The sequence below is a fragment of the Humulus lupulus genome, chromosome 6, assembly GCF_963169125.1.
Source record: "Humulus lupulus chromosome 6, drHumLupu1.1, whole genome shotgun sequence".
Classification (NCBI taxonomy): Eukaryota; Viridiplantae; Streptophyta; class Magnoliopsida; order Rosales; family Cannabaceae; genus Humulus; species Humulus lupulus.
This window is the reverse complement of record NC_084798.1, coordinates 93,485,992-93,512,781: the sequence shown is the minus strand read 5'-3', so window position 1 is coordinate 93,512,781 and position 26,790 is coordinate 93,485,992. Positions and strand designations below refer to the sequence as shown.

Here is a 26,790-nt window from a genome sequence, read left to right as displayed (position 1 = left end):
CCACCAAGGCTCCTTTCCCTCTGCTTCAATAAGTACCGATATAGAAAACTCTCCTACTAAAGAGTCCAACACTTTAATTTTCCTCGAATCCCAAACAATTAGAGTACCTCCTGAACTCCCCATGGCTGGAAGTAGAGACCATGCTTTAAATCTAGACCTCCAAATGCTTCCAACGAATTTTCTATTCACCAACTCCCTTTTGACTTCTTGTAACACAATAAAATCCGGATTAATCTTGCAAATCGTAGCCTTAATATTCTTTCGTTTCTCAGCTGCCCCACTTCCCCTCACATTCCATGTCAAAATCTTCATTTATCTGTAGTCCCCTTCCCCCTTTCTTCTTAGAGTTGTTATCATAATTTATGTTACATGCCAATTTTCTCAGTTCCCTACTCCTCCTTGAATTCTGAAATATCACCTGCATCCCCAACTCATGCAAAGATTCAGCTACCTTATTCCAATCATTCTCGGGACTCTGACTTGGCTCCATTCTTCCTTTCTCCGTACTTTCTTTCCTTGATTCCCCTCTCGTGAAACCGTTAGAGGATCTGTGCTCCAAGGATATATTATCCCCCATCTCTTCCATTACTCCATTACTCCATAGCTTTCTCATATCTGGTAAAATCTCTTCTACTCTCTCTGTAGGAATTACAGAGTAATCATCTTCCTCTTTTGAACTACCCCCCTCCGAGCTGTCATCATTCATAACAACCTCTTGAAAGTCTTCAATCCTTTCCATTTCTTCTATATTGCATTCCATATTATTTTTCATTATGTCTGGGTACATCCTATCCCCCTTAGGAGTACTTTTCTTTTTCCTTCTATAAACAATCAGCTGTCCTTCTACCTTTTCCTCCTCTTTTTCTAGCATTGTTCCATCTTTTATCAGGATTGAATTCTTTTTTTTCTTTGCTGTGTTGACAAACTCAGACCAATAACTTGTTGCTGCCTTTGAAAAAGCAAGCCTAACCTTCAGGCTCATTTTCCTGAAGCTATTAATAAAAAAACCCCTCACTAAAACCATTTGCTCCCTTTCTTTTTGAGCCATTCTTAACTGGGGAAAATTGGACCACTACATTTGACATCTCAGCAGTATGGAGCTGCCTTTCCTTGCTGCCACGTTGGCACCCCCAAATCTCCCACCTTGGTTCTTTATTTATTTTATCTGAGTTCATTCCCATAATGGCCCGATCCTCTATACTCCAACTCTCCTTTCTAGAGTCCAGAAAAGTGAATAAGGGCCCACCAAGCCCATAGTCCTTTTGGCCCCAATCTCTCTGGTTTATATTTAAATTTAAATAAAACCAAGGCTCCGGTTCCTTTAAACAGAGTGAGCAATAAATGCGATTGAAAACCCTTTGGAGACTAATCAGCTTCTCCCCCCTGAATTTCTCTGAAGTCGTGCAAAGCTGCAGCTCTTTGTTTGAAACCTCCTCGATTCCCCCACTCGCTTCTGCAGGGAATGGCCGCCGCCCCTTTATGCTTGATGATTGCATCTCAAAATCCTGGGTCTCTCCTAGCCCGACCTCGACAGCTACGCCTACACCTACGATGTCTGCATTCCGAAGCCCTTCGGTCTTCTCCTCACCAGACTCCTTGCCGCCGACAATAGCCGCTCCACCTACCAGCGGTACTGGAAGCTGTTTTCCGTCGACCGTTTCCCCTCCGTAGTCGCCAGTCAAACCAGCTCCTAAAAAATCACCCTCTTCCTGCCATCTTGTGTTGAGAAATCCATGAAATCTATAACCCCAATCATTTAGTCTGAATAATTTTAAAGAAAATTCAGAACCCTCATACTGGAGTCGAATGTTTTTAGGTACAAAGCCCTCTTTATCCCCTTCCATCTTGAGTCTCAAATGATTCAAGTACGTTTTCTCTGCTGTATCCTTCTCCACGTCTAACAATCCTCCACACATGTCACCAATTTTCCTCATGATCTTAATATTCCATAAATTCAGAGACAGTCCTTCAACCCCAATCCAAGACCTCCTGCATTCTATTTTGATATTTCTGTTTTGTTCTTCAAATGACCATCTCCTAAAAGAGACCTCCGTGCCCCCCGTACCCGGTATTACAGTCTTGTGCAATTTCATCAAACTCTCCATCTCTTCTTCGTTCTTGCACCAGATTATGATTCGATCATCATACATTTGGCTAGCCTCCCAAAACCTCTTAGTTTCCCGAGAGAGATTATAAAAAATAACACTCCATCCCACCTTACTGTTATCTCTAAACATTATTAGTGCCTTGTTCCAATCCTTGTCGCAATTTTCCGCTTGTAAGAATTCGTGAAAGTTTTTCTGTTTCATTCTCTCTCTCGGGAACTTGTTCCTTGGTCTGAAACTCCCATTCCCCATAGGTAAGAAGTCCCAATATCTTAGCTTATTAGTGTCCCGATTCTGTATTGTTTTGTGGAAGCTCTTATTTGTTATATGGTGGTGTTTCTGTTGTATATACTTGCTCCTCCCGCCAAATACCTTCATACCCCCATCGAGTGCCTTCCTTCCCCCTCCCATCTCTGGCTCGTTATATTTGGCATCAGGTTGTTTTCTTATTTTTTCTTTTGTCTGTTTAACTATGTTCGCATAAGAAGGCTTCAAAGCTCCTTTCCTTACAGACTCGCAATCCTCCATAATCAAATTCTGTTTCTCGTACTTCTGCATTTTTTGTCGTTTTAGCACCCCCCTAAGACACCTTGCAAGCTCGCTCCACCCCCTAGCTTGTCTTTCCTCCGGAATTATCACCATGGACATCCTTTTATTCTTCAGGACTGATATCTTGATAAACCCCCCTCTACTATTTTGAAAACTCTCTAAATAACAGCTATTCGAAGTGTTTCGAAAAGATCTCTTGAAGTTCACCCTCTGCGTCTCCTCCTTGTTCTGCATTTCTTCCAGTAGTTCGATAAGCCATGCAGCTGCATCTAGTGTTATAGTTATTTCATAACCCGATAATCGGGTCCTCTCGCATATTCTAACCAAACCCCCGTCAAATGATAAGGTGAGCATAAACACCTTATACAAGGTACGAAAGCTCCAGTATCTTTGCTGCCCCTGGTCACCAAAGGATCCAGGTTGTTTTTTTAGGCCAAAACCAGTGGGGTAGTAGCCCTCTTTCTTCCCAAAACCAGTGGGGTTTTGGTGCCAACCATGGCCGGAAAGACCACGGTCGTACCTAACGTGCATGGGAAGACTCTTAGATTTCTCTCTCTACCTTTACGTGTCTTTTTCCTTTCGCTAAAGAAAAATACTTCCAAATTACGTGTCTTTTTCCTTTCGCTGCAATAATTAATACACTGCAAAGAATTTTCTTATATATCCTTATACAATTTTCATACAAAGAATCTAAAAAGGGAACAATTATACAATAGATAGATAGAAAATGGTACATGCATGATCTGATTGTATTATAAGATAATCGTAATTTGACATTAGCAACACTTAAAAGTCTAAGATTATTTCCATCATCAAGAGACAGAGAGAAATGTAAACAAAGTATCATAAAGTTTCACAGCCATTCAAACTCACCATTTGATTTTGAAGAATAATATCCATGAAAGCATCAACAACTTTCAAGTACTCATCAAAGTTATCATATTGAGTCATGACCTGAAATCATTGCCATTAAGACAATATAGAAGTCAAAAAATAGAATCGCATAAATAAACACCATAGAAAAAATAAATTTTGACCTAAAAGCAAAAAGAAAATGGAAGATCAATTACATAGTCTGACCAAATGCAGGACTTTCACCTAGCTACAAAAGCAATTATTGACATGTAGACTTTACGCAAGAATCTAAATCAAGGTCTTGGTGACTTAAATCATATAAGCAAATAAAAAGGGAAAAAAACAATAGAATACTCAAGTCAAGTAAACTAAAACTATGGTTCTAATTACCTGGATAATTTTATCTACCACAGCACTGGCATCCTCTATCTGAGATTTACTTTCACCAAGCTTAAATCCAAGTAGCCTGTAATTCAAGTACTTTTCACCAACAAAGAGAGCAAAAAGAGATCAGTATTGACTGAAGATTGTTACCATTTTGTTTTTGTTTTTTGTTTTTTTTTTTTTTTTTTTGAAAAAAAAAACATAGATTGTATTAGATATAGGGGAAAAAAACCAAAAGGTTTACAACAGATGATAAGATATCATCTACTACTAGTACAAAGGAAAAGGAGAGGGGGAACAACTTTGGTTGCACCCAAATGTTCCAATCTCTAGGTAAATCTGAAAAAGAACATGTGGTGAAATCCTTGGTCCTAATCCAAACAACCACCCAGAATATAATATTCTCCCACAGCTGTATCCCATCTAAATTTGTATCCTAAAAGATCCTATTATTCCTATTCAACCAAAAAGCCCAACAAGTTGCATGTATAGTAGTAGTCCAAAGTTTTTGCCTTCTATTAGAATGTGGCCTTGTTACCATTTTGTTGAAAAATATTCAAATTTACGAGCTCTAATACACCTTTGACAAATGAAACAAGACCCATGGACAAAACTTCATACTGAAGATCAAAGATGAAAAGGGAAGCTCGATCAAGGATGAAGCTAACTGTTGAAATGATAATTCTTTTGAAAAGAAAGAAAAAAAAAATCAGCGTCACCTATACCTGAATGAAGGAAGAATCATTGTTGCATTCAATAAGATGAATGATTTTCACTGCACTAGAACTAACTATTTCAGTTGGAAGCTCCTTGAGTAGATGATGAAGAACCACTGAAACACATGGAAAGGCTCCAAACAACTCCTCTTCGTTCTGTCCTAGTCCAAGCTCCACAACTACAGTTTTCACCTGTCTCTTTTATATAAGAAACATGTACAAACAGCCATAAGACCCTCACAAACTATCCAACATAAACCATGTGAAAATAACTAATCATGCAACAGAAACTCCATATCAACTTTTTCTTATGAATATAATACACTTATATGGGTAGCTCAAACGGTTAAGCTTGTAGCTTGCGCCCACAAGGTTTGATGTTTGAGTCCAACCTGAATACCTATATAACAATTACTATGGTTTCCTATTATTCCTCAAATATTATAGGGTGGGCAAGGGGCCTAGTTTCAAAAAAATAAAGGATGGAAGTGATAAAATCAAACTGACAATGCAAAATATGACTGAGAACGATAATATGTAACATCACATTGGGTGCCAACAAAATATGACTGAGAACGATAATATGTAACATCACATTGGGTGCCACCAAGAACAACTAGAGGTTTATGTAGTAAAAACTCAAGAGGAAAAACTATTGTGTTTTTTTATTTGATAGGGTTAGAGCCTTTAAATAGGCAAATACAAACTATGTGACAGATCTGTCAAATAATTGCAAAATATTCTAGACTATTCTAATCACTAAGAATCATGAAAGAATAAGACTATATAAGGAAACAAATAAATTGGATTCCATAGGGAATAACCGAATTAATATTGTACAGAAATTTTCCAAATCTTTACTGATTTGGTCCCCTCAAGCTGGACAAAAAATATCTTTCATGGACAGCTTGCCAATCAAGTATTCGAACTGTTTGGTTGGTAACCGTTTGGTGAGAATGTTTGCAATTTGATCTGTAGTGGGAACATAAGGCATATAGATGTGTCCATTCTCCAATTTTTCTTTTACAAAATGTTTGTCGATTTCCACATGTTTGGTTCGATCATGGAGAACTGGACTGTGGGCTATTAATATAGCTGATTTGTTATCACTTTACACCTTCATTGGTAGTTCAATTCCCATCTTTAGTTCTTCAAGAATTTTTTTAATCCATAATATTTCAGAAATGCCAAGTGCAACTGCTCTAAACACAGCTTTAGCGCTACTTCGTGCCACCACGCTCTGTTTCTTACTCTGCCAAGTTACTAAGTTTCCTCCTACAACGGTGCAGTAGCCTGAGATTGATCTTCTATCAGTGACACTGCCTACCCAGTCAATGTCATTCTTTCTAAACAACAATCCCTCTCCTTGAGTGCCTTTTAAGTACCTTAGTACCCCTTTGACTGCATTGAAGTGTTTTACTCCAGGGGAATGCATGAACTGGCTAACAACAAGGCAATATCTAGCCGGGTGTGGGACAAGTATATGAGGTCCCACTAAACGTTGACACTACTCTTTATCCACTTGTTCATTTGAACTTTTAAGTTGAAGCTTTACATTGTAGTCCATAGGTGTTTCAACAGGTTTACATCCAAGCAGACCCGTTTCCTTCAACAAGTCCAAAACATACTTACGTTGTGAGACAACCAGCCCTTCTCTAGACCTTGCAAACTCCATACCAAGGAAATATTTGAGGTTTCCAAGGTTTTTGACTTCAATTTCTTTTGTCAACAATTTTTTAATCTCTGCAAGTTCTATATGTGATCATCCCCTCAAAATTATATCATCAACATAGACAATTAATACTGCTACCTTACAACTTTTTAAGTGTATAGAACATGCTATCATCAGCCTGACTTTTGTATATAGGCATGTCCTTTTACTGCCTTCCCAAATCGTTCAAACCAAGCTCGTGGTGACTGTTTAAGGCCATATAGAGATTTTTTTTAATTTACACACCTTTTCATTTTCAAAGTTTCCTTCAAACCCAAGAGGTAACTCCATGAACACCTCATCTTCTAGTTAGGCACTTTTAATGTCTAGCTGAAATAAGGGCCAATTGTGATGATCTGCTAGAGAAAGTAGGATGTTGGCTGAGATTACCTTAGCAACGGGAGAGAAAGTCTCTTGGTAATTGATGCCATAGGTTTGAGTAAAGCCTTTCGCCACCAATCTCGTTTTGTATCTCTCTATGTTGCCATTTGCTTTGTATTTGACAGTAAAGACCCATTTACAGCCGACTGTCTTCTTCCCTTGAGGTAGATCTACCACTTCCCATGTCATGTTTTTATGAAGAGCTTTCACTTCTTCTAAAACTGCTAACTTCCAATCTGGATCATCAAGTGCTTCCTAGATGTTTCTTGGTACAAACACATGAGAAATATTAGAAGTAAATGATCAATGAGTTTCTAATAATCTATGCTAGAATAAATATTTTGCAATAGGGTGTTGGGTACACAACCTAGTTCCTTTCCTAAGAGCAATAGGTTGATCTAGATTAGAAAATAGGATTATTGAAATTGTTAGGAGAAGAATTACCTGAGGCATCCAAGTGACCAATTTCCGAAGGAGACGATTGGGGTGGAGCAACCAACTAATGTTCATTAGTTTGATGAAATCGTCGTCTAGTACAAACACAAAGCTCAGGTTTATTTGGTGATACTTCTGCTTGTGTCTCAACATGCTAAGAACGTAGTTCATCAATATTTTCATGGGTAGGAATATTAGAAACATCATTTAGGATTTGATTATTTTGATAACCATGTAAAGAGTAAATCCTTGGAATAGGAGTTGTGGACTTTAAATCCAAAAACTAATCTTCATTACTCCTCTCCCCCTGAAGATGTGTTTTTTCCAAAAAAGGATGCTTTTCAAGAAATATTACATCCATACAACGGATTTTTTTAGTGACTGGATTCCAGCATTTATATCCCTTTTTATCAGAAGCATACCCCAAAAAAATGCATTTTTCTGCTCTAGGCTCTAACTTGGAGCTTGGAGCGAAATGGTGAAGAAATATGAACAAAAACCACACAACCAAATATGTTTAAAGCAAGTTTAGAGATTAAACAACTTGCTGGAAAATTGTTTTCAAAACAACTCAAGGGAGTTTGATAGTTCAATACACGACTAGACATTCTATTTATTAAATAACATGAAGTTAAACCAGCATTTCCCCATAAATATTTAGGTACATTCATAGAAAACATTAGAGCCTGACTTACTTCAAGTAAATGATGATTTTCAATGATGATTTTCATTCGGCAATACCATTTTGTTGAGGGGTGACACAACACGTAGACTGGTGAATAATGCCTTTAGACTGTAAAAAATATACTAGGCACTGATTAAAATACTTAGTGCCATTATCAGTTCGAAGAATGCTTATTTTACTTTGAAATCGGGTTTCAATCATTTTGTAAAAAAATTAAAAAGTTTTCAAATTTATTTTACTATTAGAAGATGGCTCCTTTTCATAGAAACAAGCAGCATTAGCATCAGAAATGAGCAGAATTTTCAAGAGGTTCACTTTATTTTTTTCTTGTTACAGCATGTATATAGTTGTCAATTAGTTATCAATTAGATTAATTGTAGAGATCCTAATTGACATAGTTTTCTAAGATAGCTATACTAGTTTGTATATAAATATGTATCATTTTTCAATGAAAAGTAAGTGAATACAATTCTTTTCACCTCAGATAACATGGTATCAGAGCCAGGTATAAAAAATGGAATGGAGCAACCTCCTAGTTTTGTTGCTCAGGGGGAGTATGGCCGAGTTTGTCTTCTTCGAAAGTCTTTGTATGGTTTGAAACAGAGTCCCCGGGCTTGGTTTGGTAAATTTAGTCAGGCTGTTGAAAATTTTGGCATGATGAAAAGTAAGTTAGATCATTCTGTGTTCCACAAACAATCAGAATTTGGTATTATTTTGTTAGTTGTGTATGTGGATGATATTGTGATTACTGGAAGTGATACTGTGGGAATCTTATCTCTCAAGTCTTTTCTTCATACTCAGTTTCATACAAAGGACTTGGGGATGCTAAAGTATTTCTTGGGTGTTGAAGTCACAAGGAGTAAGAAAGGTATTTTTTTATCTCAAAGAAAGTATGTTCTTGACTTGTTAACTGAGACAGGAAAATTGGGAGCAAAGCCTTGTAGTGCTCCAATGACGCCGAACATGCACCTTACAAAAGATGGAGAACTATTTGAGGATTCTGAGAGACAAAGAAGGTTGGTTGGAAAGCTGAATTACCTTATTGTGACTCGTCCAGATATTGTATATTCAGGCAGTGTTGTCAGTCACTTTATGACACCCCCAACCATTCATCATTGGGCAGCGTTAGAGCAAATTTTGTGTTATTTGAAGGGAGCACCAGGACGAGGTATCTTATATGCAAATCATGATCACTCTCATATTGAATGTTTTTCAGATGCAGATTGGGCAGATTCCAAAATGGATAGAAGATCCACTTCAGGTTATTGTGTTTTCATTAGCGGAAATTTAGTTTCTTGGAAGAGTAAGAAGCAGAATGTTGTGTCAAGATCCAGTACAGAATCAGAATATAGGGCTATGGACCAATCTGTGTGCGAGATAATATGGATTTATCAGCTCTTGACTGAAGTAGGTCTTAAAACTTCAGTACCCGCAAAATTATGGTGTGATAATCAAGCTGCCCTTCATGTTGCATCCAATCCTGTATTCCACGAGCGAACTAAGCATATTGAATTGATTATCATTTTGTCCGTGAGAAAATTCAGCAAGGTTTGATTTCTACTGGGTATGTGAAGACAGGAGAACAATTAGGGGATCTCTTCACAAAAGCGTTGAATGGGTTTCGGGTTGATTATCTTTGTAACAAGCTGGGCATGATTAATATTTATGCTCCAACTTGAGGGGGAGTGTTACAGCATGTATATAGTTGTCAATTAGTTATCAATTAGATTAATTGTAGAGATCCTAATTGACCTAGTTTCCTAAGATAGCTATACTAGTTTGTATATAAATATGTATCATTTTTCAATGAAAAGTAAGTGAATACAATTCTTTTCACCTCAAATAACATTTCCCAACATGACATTTCAGTGACTTTCTTCACGCCTAACTTCAGAGAACACCTCGCCTATTTGGGGGCTGTCTACCAATGATACGTCCACGAACTTCATCAAATTCGACTCTAAGGTCAGCAAGAAATTTGTAGATCAATCATCCTTCATTTTTTTTCTGATGATGAGCAAGATCCTTAGTGCTCTCCCATTCATAGCCATCAAACAAATCGAGATCCTGCCAAATCCTCATTAAAGAATTGAAGTACTTTGTCACATCGTCATCTCCTTGTTGAGTACTTCCAAGCTTCAATTGTAGTTCAAAGATTTGAGATTGGTTCCCCAAATCTGAATACATTTGGGTCACCTTATCCCATAATTCTTTTGCTGTGGAATAACACATACAGTTAGCACTAATATCTTCATTCATAGAATTTACTAACCAGGTCATAATCAAGGAGTTTTCAGCATCCCAAACAGCATAATTGGGGTCAGTTTTTCCTAGTGCCTTAGTGTTTCCGGTTTGATAACCAATATTGCCTCTCCCACGCACAAACATCTTCACGGATTGTGACCACCGCAAGAAATTGGCTCCATTCAATCGTGTAGTAGTGATCTGGACGGAATGGGACTCGAAGGTTATTTTAGTAGCTGAGGTTTGAGAAGTGGCTGCAGGAAAAACAGGGACAGCATCATTGGTTTCAAAAATTTGTGACATTTTTTTTGTGGCTAACCGAGATCTAAAATGGCTAAAGGAATTAAGGAATAGAACCTGGCTCTAATACCATAAAAACTCGAGGAAAAACTATCGTGCTTTTTTATTTGATAGGGATAGAGCCTTTAAATAGGCAAATACAAAGTATGTGACTGATCTGTCAAATAATTACAAAATATTCTAGACTATTCTAATCACTAAGAATAAGGAAAGAATAAGATTATATAAGGAAACAAATAATTTGGATTCCATAGGGAACAACCGAATTAATATTGTACAGAAAGTTTCCAAATCTTTACAGATTTGGTTCACATTTTCAACATGTAGTTAAAATAGACTAGGCTTCTAAGGTTTGCATTTAGTCAATACATATGATGTCACATATTAGATAGTATAAATATAAGAGCAATTGCAATTAGATCCCTGCCACATAAACTATTCAAGGCAAGATAAACTCACTATATAACATACCTCAGAAGCATCCTTAAATATGCATTGCATGATAAACTCAATAGTTGGTTCCATCAGACTGAAAAGCAATCTCGTGTTGTTTATAATATTTCCCTCTGCGCCTCCCTTTGCTAATATCATCCGCCAGTACAAGGCTTTGATGTCATTAACACTATTAACTAGAAACGCTGTTACATAATTGTTAGGAGACGCTATGTTAAATTCTTGCTATAAAATGTTGGTGTTATAAAAAGTGCATTTAACTATGGAATAGTTTCAAAAAGGTACATATAAATTTTTTAATATAAATACAGAATGAAAGATTAAAGTATAAACACAAAAAATAAAGATTCAGACTACAGACTACACAAAGCCATAGCCAAAAATTCCATGTGTAAACCATCATGGTTAATCCTTTACTATCAAATTATCAACTTTCAAACAACAGTTATGTAGTAAAGTCATCCTTGATCAGGATATCTAGGAAACCTATTTTCTTAGATCTACCAATGCCCTTCATCTTTTGGTCTACCTTATTTGCTTGTCATCCTTTCTTCCCCTAATTCCTAGCACCTTGAAATTAAACTAAATCACTTTTCACCTTGTGGAAAAGTTGTGTACCTTCCAAAGTTAAGGTATTTGGATGGTTGGTAGCTTTAGAAAAGCTGAATGTTCATGAGAAGTTGCAACAAAGAAGACCTTATCAAGTTTTATCTCCAGGTTGGTGTGTGTATTGTAAGGCAAATGGGAAGTCTATTACTCATCTATTTATGGAGTGTGCATTAATTCAGTAGCTGTGGTTGACATTGTTTATGGAATTTGGCATTCGATGGTGCATGCCATGTTCCTGTAGTCAAATGATTCAGAGTAAATCAATAGGGGGCAGAAGATTGTCAAAGATGTGGACAGCTTCCATCTTAGCCATTATGTGGGTAGTTTGGCTTAAAAAGAAACTGCAGAATTTTTGAAGGCACAAAGACTACAGAAGAAGCTTTATGGGAGAGGATCAGATTCTGGATGGTTACTTGGGTTTATAAAGCAAAAGACTTTGAGTGTCTTTCATTTCTAGATCTTAGTAGAGAATGGGGAAGTTAACTGTACTAATTTTGTGTTTTGTGTTTTGTGTTTTTTTTTTCATTACACGACTTTCCTTTGTCATAAGTGAGGGCTTCTTAATAAACTTGGGAGGAGGCCCCCCATGGACATGACCGACATCTCTTTTTCAAAAAAATAAATAAATCACTTTTTACGTTCGTGAAACATGGAGTGTTTACCAATGTCATAGGAGGGTAACTTCCGCAAACTATAAGCCATGTACAAACGACAATACGAAGATGCCAGTGGATCTGCTAACCCTCTTGTCATCATTACCAAGCGATGGAGGCAGTTTTCATGTCTGTCATGCAGAAAACGTCGGCAAGGCAATATTGCCAGCTCCAAGTAGCTGAAACACAACATGATAAACAATAATAAGTTCCATATTCAACAAACAAAATAAGAAGGAAATTATACACCTGTTACAGATGGCACATAAAGTAAAATAATATATTTATGTATTAAAAAAATGATAAATTAAATAAAACTAGTCTGAAAGTTAAACTTTAAATGACCTAAATTAGTAAGCTCATAATTTTTAACAAATGTTGCATGACAAACTACAAATGTATTAGCCACAAGTAAAAGTTATCCTTAAAAAATCATTTATTTGAGGATGGGGGAAATGAAATAGATTTTATTCAGGCGTTTGCTAATGGTATAGAACCAAGAATAGATCATAGATTCCATAGTCATTGCTAAGGAACTCACATGCGTGGAAGTAGCTCTCTGATGGCACCAATTTTGCAAAACCAATTATAGCAAGTTTCTTTGGCGTCAGGGCAAATATCACTTGTTTCAAAGTTTTCTACCATAAATCACAAAGCAGTTTCAGAAAGAAAAAAAAGGCACAAAACTGGTACATCATAATGGACCCAACATTCTTGTTAAAACCTAAAGAAGATTAATGAAACATTGGTGAGAAAAGAAAAAGCAAGATAAGGAGGAAAGAGATGTAGAAGATTTAAGAGCATGGTGACAATCACTTCATCTTTTCCACAATATCATAAGATAGGACACCAATTAATTACAGGGCATTATAGTTTTGCATTATTTTGAAGCATTTGCTAGATAAGCTTATCACATTACACTATCAAAAAGTGCAATCTATAGTCAATCATTGTATTTTAATAAATTAAAGTGCCCACAAATGATATTCTAATGGGTAAAAATCTATTTTTTAATCAAGAAAATACATTGCCCAAGCATGAGGATAGGGTCTGCAGATTGAAATGAAGTATACATTACAATCAAATAGAAGATGCAACAGAATCTGATTAAGCTAAAATCTCGCAAGCACTGATTACTTCGAGCACAGGCATAAGGACGAACGTGAGAAACAAAATACACGACCTATGTCCTATTTAATTATTCCTTCTATCAAAAGCTACACTAACATTACTCAAGAAAGACAAACAACTGAAGAGAACAAGTCCACATAGAAAGACCTGGTAAAGAGTATAATTTTGTTCCATCTTCTGAAAATTCAGCTTTTCGCTTGATGCGTTCCCACACTAAATCCCCAAGCATGTCCATAATTTCTGTACCAAGAACGAAAACAGTACCATAAAATTGTAACACTGACGTATCTGACAAGAGCCTAGCAACCTGCAAAGCCAAGAAATGGTTCCAAAGATAATTAACACTTTCACATTGGAGGGTATCATTGTTAAACTTGATGTTCCTAGATAGAAACTGGTATTCTTAGTCCAATATTATGCTCAAATTAAATCTTAGTAAAGATGATAAATAAACTTAAGTGTGCCATATCGAAGATTACAGGTCAACAGAACTGATATCTTCATCATATATTGAAGGACCCTACTTAAAGGCATTGTAATAAACCTTTTCATTTCCCACATAAAGCAACAAATTAATTTATTTCTTTATATATGTAAGAAACGATAATTATGTATTAGATAGATATAAAAAATTACAAAAGCCAATATGGCATCACTCATATTACAGCCAAAGATGTCAATCTCTGATTAACAACTTAATTAGTGTTAAGCAAATAAAAAGTCCACAAAGAAACATATTTTTTGCAAAGTAACCTTAATAGACAACTTCAAAGATGTGACACGATCACCAGCATGCCAAGCACGAACAATCTCATCCTTGAGTTCATGTAAACGGGAGACATACTCCTGCCGTGTTATAGTTCTAGCTCCCTCTTCCATGAACTTTTGCGGGTCTTCCAACTCCTCCAAATGTTTACTAGTTGAAGATTTCTCGTATGCTGCAAAGTGGCACTATTAAGTAACTACAGCATGTATCCCTGCTCTAAAATAAGGTTTGTAAAAAGAAAATTCATGGTACTAATGCTTCCAATTGACAAAATCTAACTTCCAAGGCAGAAGAAAGGACACTTTTAAAGGATGGATTGGCATACTTGTTCCACCACCTTTAATTATTGCATTAGACATCTGCAATTGAAGGGGGGCGGGGAGGATGAAATATTATACGATTAGTCAAAGAGATTAGACACCATTAAAGTAAGTACAACAAGAAACTAGAGAAGAAAGCTATAGCAATTGTAAATACTGCAAATTTATATATAAAGGTCCTCAAAGCTTAAGCTACACTGTGAATTACTCAAGCTTACAATTAGCTTGAAGACACAAACAGAACTCAGAATTATCAAACTATAACATAAACACACGGCACAAATAACGAGAAGGGGAAAAATGCTTACAGATGAAACTGAAACCATTTTAGAGACTGGAAATCTTTGCATCAAAAATCTCTTGAAAGAGGACCATTCTTTATCTGGGTTTTGCATAGAAGCTTCATTAGTAAGTTTTACGGTAGAACTAGTATCAGATTCCTGTAAAACGTCCACAGAGACTGCTCCATTGTCATCTAAAGCTCTCAAAGGATCATAGAAGCTGTTACTTCCACTGTCCAGAGCAACAATCTACAAAGATTTTGCTAAACTTTGTCAATAATTTCAAATTCCTTATTTATGTTATCCATGATTTCGATTTCTAGATAGTACAAAAGCAATTCAAACTTTGAATCAAGCTTGGAAGTGATCATCGATCGTTTTTAAAAATATATATTTTTGTGAGAAATTATGAATATTTAGATAATGAGGACAATTCACGGCACTATCTTAGCAGCCAAACAGATAATTAATGTCAATAAGAATGGAAATTGGAGAATTTTCAGCAAGGACCTGGAGTTGAGACGGAGACGATGGAGCTAATAGGGGATGAATGTCGGCGCGTGTTCGACGAAGCGCGTAGGTGATACGGTCGGCGGAGTAATTTCGAGGTCTGAACTCCATGGAAACTTCTCTGTTCTTATCTTTTTTTCTTGTGCGCTTCGCAAGAAAAAATGAATTTTGTTTTTTATATTTAGTTTCTCCAAGGGAGATTTAAGGATCTCTACATCATAGCAATGGAAATTATTTTAATATGTAAACATAAACGCTCTTTATCATTAATGTGTCCCAATGATGTTATGGTTAAAAATATTCCTTCATTTAAAATGATTAGATTTTAACATCTAACACATTTCATTCTCTCTCTCTCTCTGCCTTCTCCATCCACTCATGCAATTCCAAATATACTAAACCGAACAGCCATTTATGTTTTGCTCAATCTGAAAGTTTCATTTAATGGGAAAGTTGTCATTCTCGGGATTTTTTAAAAGAAAATTTCATCTCATTCTATATACTAGTTTCGAATTATTCTAGTATTGAGTTTGGTATTTTTTTTATACATTTTTTTATTTGTTCTTCGGGTCTGACAGATTTGGAAATATATATGTATAAAAATGTCAAATCATGCCAAATTGATGCAAATGCGATTGCGTAAAAGAACTAGACAACCTCTAAGAACAATGCCACATCGATGCTCCTGCAATGCAATTTTGATGCTGAGACGATAATAGAATTTGGGAATTATTTGTGATGCAATATCGATGGTATGACGATACCATGTATATTGGTGTGTTTCAGCATCAAAATGGCATCGAATTAGCATCGAAAATGCATCGCGTATAATTGCCAACCAGCAACATCGATGTGGCATTGCCAATGCGAATGGCATCGCACAGGCATCGATTTTACTATATTTTTATAATTTTCCTAAGCTTTTTTTTGTAAATTTGCAGGTTCCAGAGTTAATATAATTGTTTCTTACAACGAAATTTGGGAACGGAAATGAGAGAAATGGAATTTCAAAGGTAGTTTGAACACTATAATACACGTACCCATTGATGTTGGTTACACAAAATTATTGGAGAATTTGTCTTTAAAGCTGAAAATGGATAGATCATTGTTTGACTTAAAGTTGGCAGTGTCGTTTTCATGCAATGATTTTAGCTTAGATCTCATTGAAATCACGGATGATGAAGGAGTGATTGCTCTTATTTTAGAGAACTCGAAGTCCTTACAACATTAGGCGAGTTCCTTTATGTGTCACTTCGATTACAAAGAACATTACTCTTCTTGATCCATCACCTAGAGCGAGTGTTAATAAGGATTTTCATAACCAATCTTACACGGTTGTTCCACAAACAGCTCCTGGCACAAGTGTATGCATCGAAGGTCCTATTCAAAATGAAACTTTTCCCCAAACAAATCTATCGCATGATGATGGGTATGAGTAAGAGCCTTATGTCAATGACGACCTAGTTGCAGTAATTTTGATGATAATTCTGAGGATCGATTCCCATGCTACATGTGGAGCAAGTGGATAATGGTAATGTACGACCTGAGCCAAGACTTCAAGAAAGTCAAGGACGCAGGACTCCTGGCTCAGGGAGTAGTCATCCAACTACACAAGACGATAGAAATAGATGGATTTCTTTGACATATACTGTTGAATATATTTCATGCCCCTCTTATGTTATCCCCACGTCATCTAGAGTGAGTTGTGGTGTAATAGAAGTTGGGAAGGTTTTTGAGAACAAGTTAGAGTTGAAGATGAAGGCCCACTTGTATGCCATGAAGTAGAATTTCGAGTTTGTAGTGAAGAAGTCAGGTAATGAAGTTTGGTATATTACCTGCAAGGATCCTAATTGTTGGTGGAGATCAAGGGGGAAAAGAATGCCTAAATCTGATATGTTCAAGATAACTCGTTTCACCAATAAACACACTTGCTCACTTGAACTCTGACATAAAGGCCACCGCCAAGTTGCACCTTGGGTTATTGGGCATTGCATAAAAACAAAATATCAGACTAGATCGAATGCGTACATGGAAAACAACATAAGAGAAGACATAAAGAATGATAATGGCATTGAGCTATCATATGGAAAAGCTTGGAGATGTCGAAAGAAGGCTCTTACATTGGTTAGGGGGACACTTGAATCATCTTATCAGAAGTTACCATCGTATTTTTTCATGCTTCAACAGAAAAATCCTAGTACGTTGACAGAATTTGTCACTGAGGATGATCGGTTCAAATATTTATTTTTCTCACTTGGAGTTAGTAAAATAGGGTTTCTTACATGTCGTCATGTGTTATGTGTGGATGACACTTTTTTAAAGACAAAATACAATGGGCAGATGTTATGTGCAGTCGCTTTGGATGCAAATAACCATTTGTATCCAAATGCATTTTGGAATTGTGGATAGTGAAAATCATGAATCTTGGACATATTTCATGTCAAAGCTAAAGGAAGTGATTGGGGAAGTTGATGACCTAGCATTTGTATTTGACAGGCATGCTAATATTACACATGCCTTGGACATTATTTTCCCTGATGCATATCATGGTGCTTGCTACCACCACATTAGTATGAATGTGATTGCTGAATTCAAGACTGATCATTGTCATAAAGAGATGTATAATGTGACATGTGCTTTTAGGAAATCTGAGTTCCACACTCACTTCAACAAAATCAAATCAAAAGACCCACCTATAGCTCAATACCTAGAAGGCATTGGTTTTGATAAGTGGCCCCAAGCTTACTCTCTTGGAAAAATGTATATAATTGTGAATTGTAATTTAATTTATTAAATCTTTTAAATGTACATAATTATTAATTGTTAGTTTTTTTGAATACTAGGTACAATATAATGACAAGCAATTACGTCAAAAGTTTCAACAACAAGACCTGAGATGCAATGAGCTTTCCGATAACTACATTCGTCAAATTTATTCCTTTCACACTTCAGTCCTTGTTCTGTGATAGGAGAGAAAGTAGCGAGAAGACTACTACAACTCTTGCACTGACATACGAGAGTGATTTGGTGGACATGGCTGAGAAAGATCGATTCTTGATCCCTTATGCAGTAGAGTTCCATGTGTTAGATGATGAGTTAAATGGTGAAGTCGACCTCCTGAATAAGACATGCACATGTGGTGTGTTTTAGCCCATTGGCATTCTATGTGTTCATGCACTATTTGGATCCCTTAAGAGAGGGGTCAACTTTTATTCTCTGCGTTCAGATTACTATAAAATTAAGACATGGAGGTCATCTTATATAGAAACTATATACCCTTGTGGTAACAAGAAAGAGTGGATTGTTCCACATGACATCAAGATAATGAAAGTGAGAACACCCGCTCAAAAAAATCTAGTTGGTCGTCCAAAGAAGAAACAAGGTAGGCCGAAGAAGAAGTGCCATCCTTCCAATGGAGAAAAATTGATTGTAGAACGCAAATGCAGCACATGTGGAGGTCGGGGCCATAATGGGGCAACTTGTAAAGTTCGAGTTTGAAATTTATGAGGACTTTGTTAGACTTTTAATTTGTGTAATAATATACTTTGTTAGACTTTTAATTTGTGTACTACTAGACTTTGTTAGACTTTTAATTAGTGTAATAATGGACTTTGTTAGACTTTTAATTTGTCATATAAAAATTCCTTTAGCATCGAAATGGCATCGAATTATTATTGAAATGGAGTTTGTTATTTTAAATGTTGGGAAGCATCGATTTAGCATCGATATAGCATCGTGTGATAGTCCTCTATTCATGTCTGTTTTCCATCGATAGCATCGAAATTATTATATTTATGTTTGGAAATGGAATCATCATCAAATTAGCATTGATTTATCATCAAAATGGCATCTCATTAGTGTTGAATATATTGTTTAAGTCTTTTATCATCGATAACCATCGATCCTACATCAAAGTGGCATCGATTTATTTTCAGTTTTAAATTCAAGTGTTTAAGTCAAAAGCATCGCAATGGCATTGATTCTCCGCCGCATCTGCATCGTGTATTATATAACACAGTTTGGTTACACGTAGTTAGCATCGACAAACCATCGATATAGCATTGATTTTGCATCGTTTATATACACTGCGATGCAGAAATCAAAATTAGTGTTCTAACAGTATTGAAAGTTCAAGGATACACATTCTCATAAAAAATATCTATGCATAATTATCCCTAAAGTATTGGATGTGGTTGTCAATCGCTTGTGATAGGGGAACATCTCCAAGAACAAACTCCAAGTGCTTGATCACGAATACACCACAATCTTCGCTGAAATCAATAGATCAAATTTTCTGAGTTTTTTTTAAATTAAAGAAAAACAAGGTTATGCAACACTAAAGTTAGTACATCTAAATACCAAGATCTAGATTGTGGGACCATATCCCTCGATAGGCGCAGCCAATCAAAGTCTTGAATGACAATCTTCGGTCTAGATATCTTCAACCGTGGGTGTTCTTTAAACATTTCAGAAGCATTGAGTAAAGATGGAAGCATTTTAACCCAAGGCTCCATCAAAGTGTTCAACTCATCATTGCTAACGTTGGAGTGGTCTGAGTAAAAAATAATGATCATCCAATCTGTCAAATTTATCTCACAAAGTACTCAATGATTACCTTTTAAGCACCAGTGGAAGTAGATCTTGGTGCATTATTCCCATGGCCTCTTAAATTTGTTCTTGTCTCCTCTCGTGAACTGAAGGACGTCCTCATCCCACGTGTATGTTTTGGGGCTCTTCTTGTACTCATCATATCTAGCAGGAATATATTGTGCAAAGGCAAATCAACGATCAGGACTTTCAGGGTACATCTTTGGCAACTCAATGAGACGTCTCCGTAGCAGATAACATGTTGCATTGAGGTGCTGCAAAAAATAGAATCTCGTTAATATAGAGTTTGGTTAAAATGAGATGGATGTGTTAACAATGAATATAAAAGACTTACAATTTCTACCAACCATTCTTTTGCCACTTTGAACTTCAGAAACCATACAAGGGTGCCATCACAACTTTCCAACTTCCTCAGTCTGTTCTTGTTAATCTCACCGAGAACCCATCGGTTAAAATTTGTCAACATATCTTGATCCAACTCCTTTAAAGGATTGATCTACACTGGGTCTTTAAATTTTGGACGCTTGGTTGTTGGAGTATAGTCTCTGTACCTTAGTTGTCTCCTGCTAGTGCGTTTAATTGTAACAAAGCAATTAATATACAATCTACCTCATTTAAAAAAATGTACTCATAGATTAGTAGTACCTAGGATCGTTTGCACTGGCTGAGGAGGTGTAGCTTCTCCAACAGGAGGCTTGTACCATGTGGGGAGGATGTCATAGGATACGTCCTCTGATCGAGTAGGTACAGGACTAGGTATACCAAGTGTGCTCGACTTCTCTAATATAATTTCTCGATTCTTAAGCATGGTACCTAGAGTGGCCTTAATCTCGTCCACTGCACCTGATAGTCTGGCCATCTCACCCAACATAGCCTCATAAGCCCCAGGAGCAAGGATCGCACCAGGTTGTGCAGTAGTATCAGGAGCAGCCTCTGTCGTGGAGTCCTCCATAAATATGCTAGCCTCCATGGAAATTTCAGCTATCGCAACAGCCTCTGCCTCAAGATCAAAGGGTCTTCCTTCCTCAGGCGCAGGCTGGATCATATCCCCCAGCATCGCATACCTAGGAGCATCCCCTTCTATCCTGACATATATAGTTGCGAAGAATTCTCATTCGTCTGGTCAAGGCCTGAGGATAGAAATGCATGACACCTGTAATGGAAATAAAACAAGAAGGTTAAAAACTCCTGAATTTGATTGGTATATGGAAAAAGTTTTTTTAGATTTTTTAAATTTAAAATAACTTACACGTTTCTTCCCAAGTATATCCTTCACGTGCATATGCTTCGGCTGGCGTATGCTCTCCCATTGTAGCATCCTAGGGAACTTGAATCCACAGGGCTTGGCGTATTCCTTCTACAAATCGAGAATGGTCTCATAAGCCCAATAATGCAAGGCTGGTGGATATCCCTTGCAGGTGTACTTTGACTCCACATGCACACGCTTAGAAGATTCCTCCTCATTGGTCTTCTTACCTTCTTAGCTAGTATTGTAGCACCAAGTGCTTTCATATCTCTGCTGAATTATTTCACAGTTGTATTGAATGAAAGATCCCCATAAATACTTGTAAAAATACTCTAAATCCTCCACCATCAACAGTGAATCTCGCCAAATAACATTATCGGTCTCGGCGGCCAATAGTATCCCCTCCAAAAAATAAACCAACTCGTGCTTGAACGATCCTCAGGTACATGGTACATGGCACATGATAAATGCTCATTCCAACATAAAGAACCTAATGTCTTTCTTAGGTTCCACATCAAAATATCTATCGATGATACTGGAGGACGTTAAGCGAGGTTAAATGTCAGCAACAAGTGGTGAACAAGAGCAATACAGTCTATTCATAAGGGCAAACTCATGCACCCCAAACTTACAAAGTGAGTTTGGGCCCATCAAGAAGTGTAACTCATCATCACGCAAAGACTTGACTATAATGTCCCAAATTCCCTAATAAGGCTTAGTGCCTTGATTAGGGGGCCATGATGGCAATAACTAGTTTATTGTATTATTATGTGATAATATGCATGATAATGTGAGTTGTGTTATTATAAGATTGTATTTGCATGCATGTGGGGTTGTTTCTTATTAGAATGGCATTTTAGTAATTTTGGCTCGTTGATGGGCATAGTTGTATATTTGTGTGTATATGGATTGAGACCACATTATTATTTGGATATATTTTAGTTATTCAGCAAGAGGCGATCCTAGGGAGCAAGTTAGCAGTTTAGTCATAACGGGGTCAAATACCAGGCTCGGGGTGAGCCTAGGAGTAATTTAGTACATTACCGGGATTGATCGGGTAATGGGAAATAATTTGGTAATTATTTGAGGATATTTGAAGTAACAGTAATTATAAGGCGTTGATTATGATTAACAGGATATGTGACAAAAGACCAAAGTACCCTTGAAGGCATGTGATGAGTAAGCTTAGAGCAAAGGGGCATTTGGGTCATTTGTGCCAAAAATAGTGACTTAGCTACTAGCTCCTTCAGCAACAAGAAACCCCAAAAACAGAACAACACAATCAACTCTCTCTCTCCCCTTACGTTTCTCTCTCTCTCTCTCTCTCTCTCTCTCTCTATCTTGGTCTGATTTTTGGAGGAAACTAGAGAATTTTAGAAGCTAAGGCTTGGGAATTGAAGGCTTGGGGTCTAGAATTTGATTAGCTGCAGCTAAGAGGTGGAATTCACAGTTGAGGTAAGCTATAAACTCTGTTTTTAATTGAATTCTGTTTTGGTTTTAGGTGTTCTTGAGCTTTGAAGCTCAAGGTTTTGGATTTGAATTTTTGGTGGGGTTTTGAGTGAGTTTGAGCTTGGGTTTTGTTGCTGGTTTAGTGTTGATAATGTTATGGGATTGTGTTTGTAATATCCAACATTTTCATAATACATTTTTTTATTATAAATCAGAGTTTCAATACATAAAATGTACAAGTTTACAAATTTAAGAAATAGTAATGGAAAAATAGTGTTTAAAATATGATTTTATGTTATTAACGAGATTAAAGAGAGAGAAACTTGAGTAGTCAAGTATTGGACCCAAATGTCATATAATTTTATTTGGGGATTTTTACAAAATTAAGAAAGTTTTGCTAAAGGGCTTATTTGAAAAGAATTTTAATATTTCGAGTCCAAGTGTAATTTAAAAAAAAGAGAGGGCTTCAGCCTTTTACTCGTAGCCTTTCTCTCTCTGTCCTCAGAAAAAAAAAGATATTCTCTTTCTCTCTCCCCTTCTCTTCCTCTTTCTTTCTCTTTTTTTTTCCTCTTTGTGTGTTACTGTTGCCAACGACGAACGACCACTTTCCGGCCGCCACATATAGCCACGCGTCAGACCGTTGGATTCAGAGGCCTCTGAACTATCGACTACGCGAGAATCTAGAGCTCACTCGCCGATTAAACACCTCAACCGATCAATTTAAGTTCGGCCACCCTGCGACTTCAAAGTTGCGATTCGGCCACCTCGAGCATCCGTTTGCTGATCTGTCACCACCATCGTGTCCCTCGTGTTGTGGGCTTCAAAACCAAATAAATTGTTCCTACATCTACCATAGTTAGGTGGTGGGCCCACCACGATCCACCATAGACCGACAGTCGAAACTTAGTGTTCGAGGTTCCGAAGTTCGTTTTGAGTTTCAGAAAATCATCGTTTGACTTGTTGTGGAACCCGATCTTTGTGGTATAAATTCTTTGACCTATATTGTTATTGATTAGAGTAATTTTTATTATGTGTATTTATAGTATATAATTATATATTATTGATATATTAAATATTTTTCTGTAATTATACTGGCTATCTGTGATTATATGTATTTCTGATACAGGTTTTGATTTTGGGATTGTCCATTTTATAGTCGTTGTGCTATCCAATTTTCTAGAAAATATTAGATATTAAATAAATTATAAAAATACATATTTAATTGATTTTCCATTAATATGGAAATTATTATGATTAATTAATTTTAATTTTAATTATTATTGTTATTGTTTTGTTAAGTAAATCAAGAATAAAGTTTCATGTAATATATATATATATATATATATATATGAAAAGTGTGATTTATAGTAAACCTATTATTTAACAATTATTATTGTATATTAATATTTTGTTAATATTTGAATATTAAAATAATATCAAATATTAGTTTCTTACAGTTATTGATATTTGTAAGACCAGCGAATTTTAGAGAAAGTATATTTATTATATCACTGGGATTGATATTATGACTAATTAATAATAATATAAATATTTATATTTATATTATTATCATTATATCGATTATTACAATTTTATGTTAAAAATATGATTTCTTTTATAAAATGACTATTTGAATATATACATTCACATACGTATTGTTATTGATGTATTTTGTTATTAATATTGAAATAAGTTTATTTATAGACGATAATTATTATTGTTGTTGTTGTTGTTATTATTATTATTATTATAATCATGAGAGTACATTATTTTATGAGCAATGTTTAAAGTATGGTTTTATATGAAGAGTTATTTGTATTACATTGATAATAATTATTATTATCATTTATATAGTTTCTGGTATTGTTAATATACACTATCAATAGTGTATATTTACGATTTTATAGAATTTAATAAATGATGTGCCTTGAATAGGATTTGTATGGATTTGATTGATTGACTCTTGGTGAGCAGTTTTAAAATAAGCTAAGGACCTAAAGTAAGTAAATCTCACCTTTTGTGCTTAAGTGTAAGACGCATGACTCCATTGATTGTGTATATCTGATGAGTTAAGTATGGGATGATGATGATGCATATGATAAGTATGTGAAGAATGATTATATGAATATCATAATGATGTTGTGTGATATGTAATTGATGAATTTCGTGATATGTGAAAGATGTCGTACTTGGTTAAGATTGATATGAATTATGTGCAAGTATGTGTTCTTATGTTGATAAATATGTGGATTACTTTTATGTTCATGATTTTGTTATATGTTATGATATATGAAGCATTTAAGTTTTTAGGCTGGAAACCTTAGACCTAAGCCATAGCTCTACGTTAAGGTATAACAACGCCACCAACCCAAAGCTTCATGTATTATGACTAAAGATGTTTTGAGTTATATGAGATGTGATACAATGCCTTGATTGAATACCATCAAACATGAATCATGAACATGAACATTGGCATTTCAGCATCAGCATGTATGCATGGCATGTACAGTTATGTGATACATTATTATGTGATATAAGACCATGCATATGAATATGAGAAAAATTGTGAAATGCCTTGAAAAGTCTTATGTGAAGTTGAACATTTTAATGACAACAAGGCTTAAGCAAAGTAATAATAAGATGTTTAAAAAGGGTGCCACTGTTTCGATGAAGCAATTAAGTAAGTTCAGTAAAGAAGACGGAGGTCTTTAAGGCTTATAGAGGCTGCCCACTAGTGTGGGCTAGGTCAGAGTTGACCATTCAGATATGTTTGCCATGTTCCTGTCTTTCTCCTCCATATGTGTAATAAGTATGGCAGCTATGGCAACGATGAAAGGAGTGTTATTATGAGCCTAGCTGCGATGATGGCTATCCGGGGGAGAAGCCATGGGATTCTATATGATATGTGTAACAAGCCCTGCAGGCATTGGCCGAATCAAACAGTGTGCACAAGTGAAATCGAGCCCATAAAAATGTGAAAGTAAAAGAAAGAGCATAAAAGTAAAGTTTGAAAGTGCATGAGCAATAAATGAAATGCATAAGTATATAAGTCAGCATATTAGTATACGTGCACTTCAAACTCACGACATTCATGTGTATGTGTATGCATGAGATTTACTTACTGAGCGTTAGCTCATTATGTTTTTTTCCAACATTTTTCCAGGTGTGGCTTTAGATGTTGAGCAACTTGTGGAGCACGGACTCAGTAGCAATGCAATAGTGGTTTAGAGTTTTCATATGGCTACATTAAATTTAAAGTATTCATACGTCTAATAATTTATATTAATAAGTTTATATAAAAGTTTTAAACTTTTTTGTATTTCTTAGTATCATTTTATTTAATTCATTTGGTCAAGTGCCTAACATACTCGTAAACCCTAGAATTACGAGTATGTGACGGACATACCCTACCTTAGGGTCGTCACAATGTTGATGGTGAAAACTCTTCAACGATGGTAGGTTAGAAAACTCAAAGGTAAATATGGAGATAATTGGATATGAACTTAGAATAGATTCAAGGAAAAATAAACACAGATCAACAATGGAGGCAATATTTGTATATTACTTAATATCCTGAGTATACAATGAAATTTCCAACCCCTTTGCTGGAGGGGTGAAGGTCTATTTATATTGGGGCTCTAATGGCTCCTCATACATCGTGGTCCCAGGGGACAAGATTGTACATATGTACATTGTCAGGGTTGTGGCGCAGGTCATAGTGGAGCAGAAGGTGGTGGTGTCGACCTGGTACATAGTCAGAGGTATACAGGTAGTGCATCCACTCTTTGTACAAATCCGTACCACCATTATTTGTACGATACAGATGTCAGGATCACGCCTCTGTCCTCCGCATGGTTGTACATCCTACACCCGTATACGTACAAGTACCTTGTACCTAATGGTTATTCTTACGTCTCCAAGACATGTATTTGCTCAAAGCTATTCCATATTTCGCTAAGTGTAGGAAAGCTTGTGAGTTAACATGAATGATATACTCAGGTCTCTACATCATTATTGGCTTGACACCAAACAGTTCTTGGGTCTCTCTTATTGCTCCTCGCACGCCCCTTCAAGAGGTCTTGGACTCCATATGGGTTTGCGAGGCACTGGCATCTTGGCGAGACGAAGTTCTGGCGCGCGGCAGGGGTACGCGACACCTCGGCACGGCTGGGCGAGGTCTGGTGTGAGGCAGGCACGAGGTGCGAGACACCCTGGTGGTGTGAGGTGCGAGGCGTTTGGTGTGAGACACCCCGGTGGCGCGAAGCGCGAGACACCCTGGTGGCGCGAAGCGCGAGACACCCTGGTGGTGCGAGGCAAGTGTGAGGCACGAGACACCCTGGTGGTGCGAGGCAGGTGCAAGGCGCGAGACACCCTGGTGGTGCGAAGCAGGTGCGAGACA

The 26,790-nt window shown here is 36.5% G+C and overlaps 2 protein-coding genes across 7 annotated transcripts in view; one reads left to right on the top strand and one right to left on the bottom strand.

The window, feature by feature from the left end:
• The window catches only part of LOC133782367 (uncharacterized), a 54,053-nt gene extending 38,608 nt beyond the window's left edge, over positions 1-15,445 (bottom strand). Inside the window, exons 1-11 of one of the 6 annotated variants that reach the window (XM_062221647.1) lie at positions 15,089-15,445; positions 14,606-14,827; positions 14,303-14,336; positions 13,965-14,149; positions 13,359-13,518; positions 12,622-12,718; positions 12,090-12,259; positions 10,837-11,003; positions 4,619-4,807; positions 3,900-3,989; positions 3,528-3,608 (exon numbers count right to left, since the gene is read on the bottom strand). In XM_062221647.1, the coding sequence (XP_062077631.1) occupies positions 3,528-3,608; positions 3,900-3,989; positions 4,619-4,807; positions 10,837-11,003; positions 12,090-12,259; positions 12,622-12,718; positions 13,359-13,518; positions 13,965-14,149; positions 14,303-14,336; positions 14,606-14,827; positions 15,089-15,199 (1,506 nt within the window). In that variant the 5' untranslated portion in view covers positions 15,200-15,445. The other 5 variants (XM_062221645.1, XM_062221644.1, XM_062221643.1 and 2 more) reach the window with 5 other exon arrangements.
• Positions 15,446-17,116: 1,671 nt separating this feature from the next.
• On the top strand, positions 17,117-18,586 carry LOC133785300 (uncharacterized). Its single transcript, XM_062224548.1, has 4 exons — positions 17,117-17,319; positions 17,429-17,848; positions 18,058-18,227; positions 18,315-18,586. Exons 1-4 carry the CDS (start codon positions 17,117-17,119, stop codon positions 18,584-18,586), a joined length of 1,065 nt encoding a protein of 354 aa, XP_062080532.1.
• Positions 18,587-26,790: the final 8,204 nt, after the last annotated feature.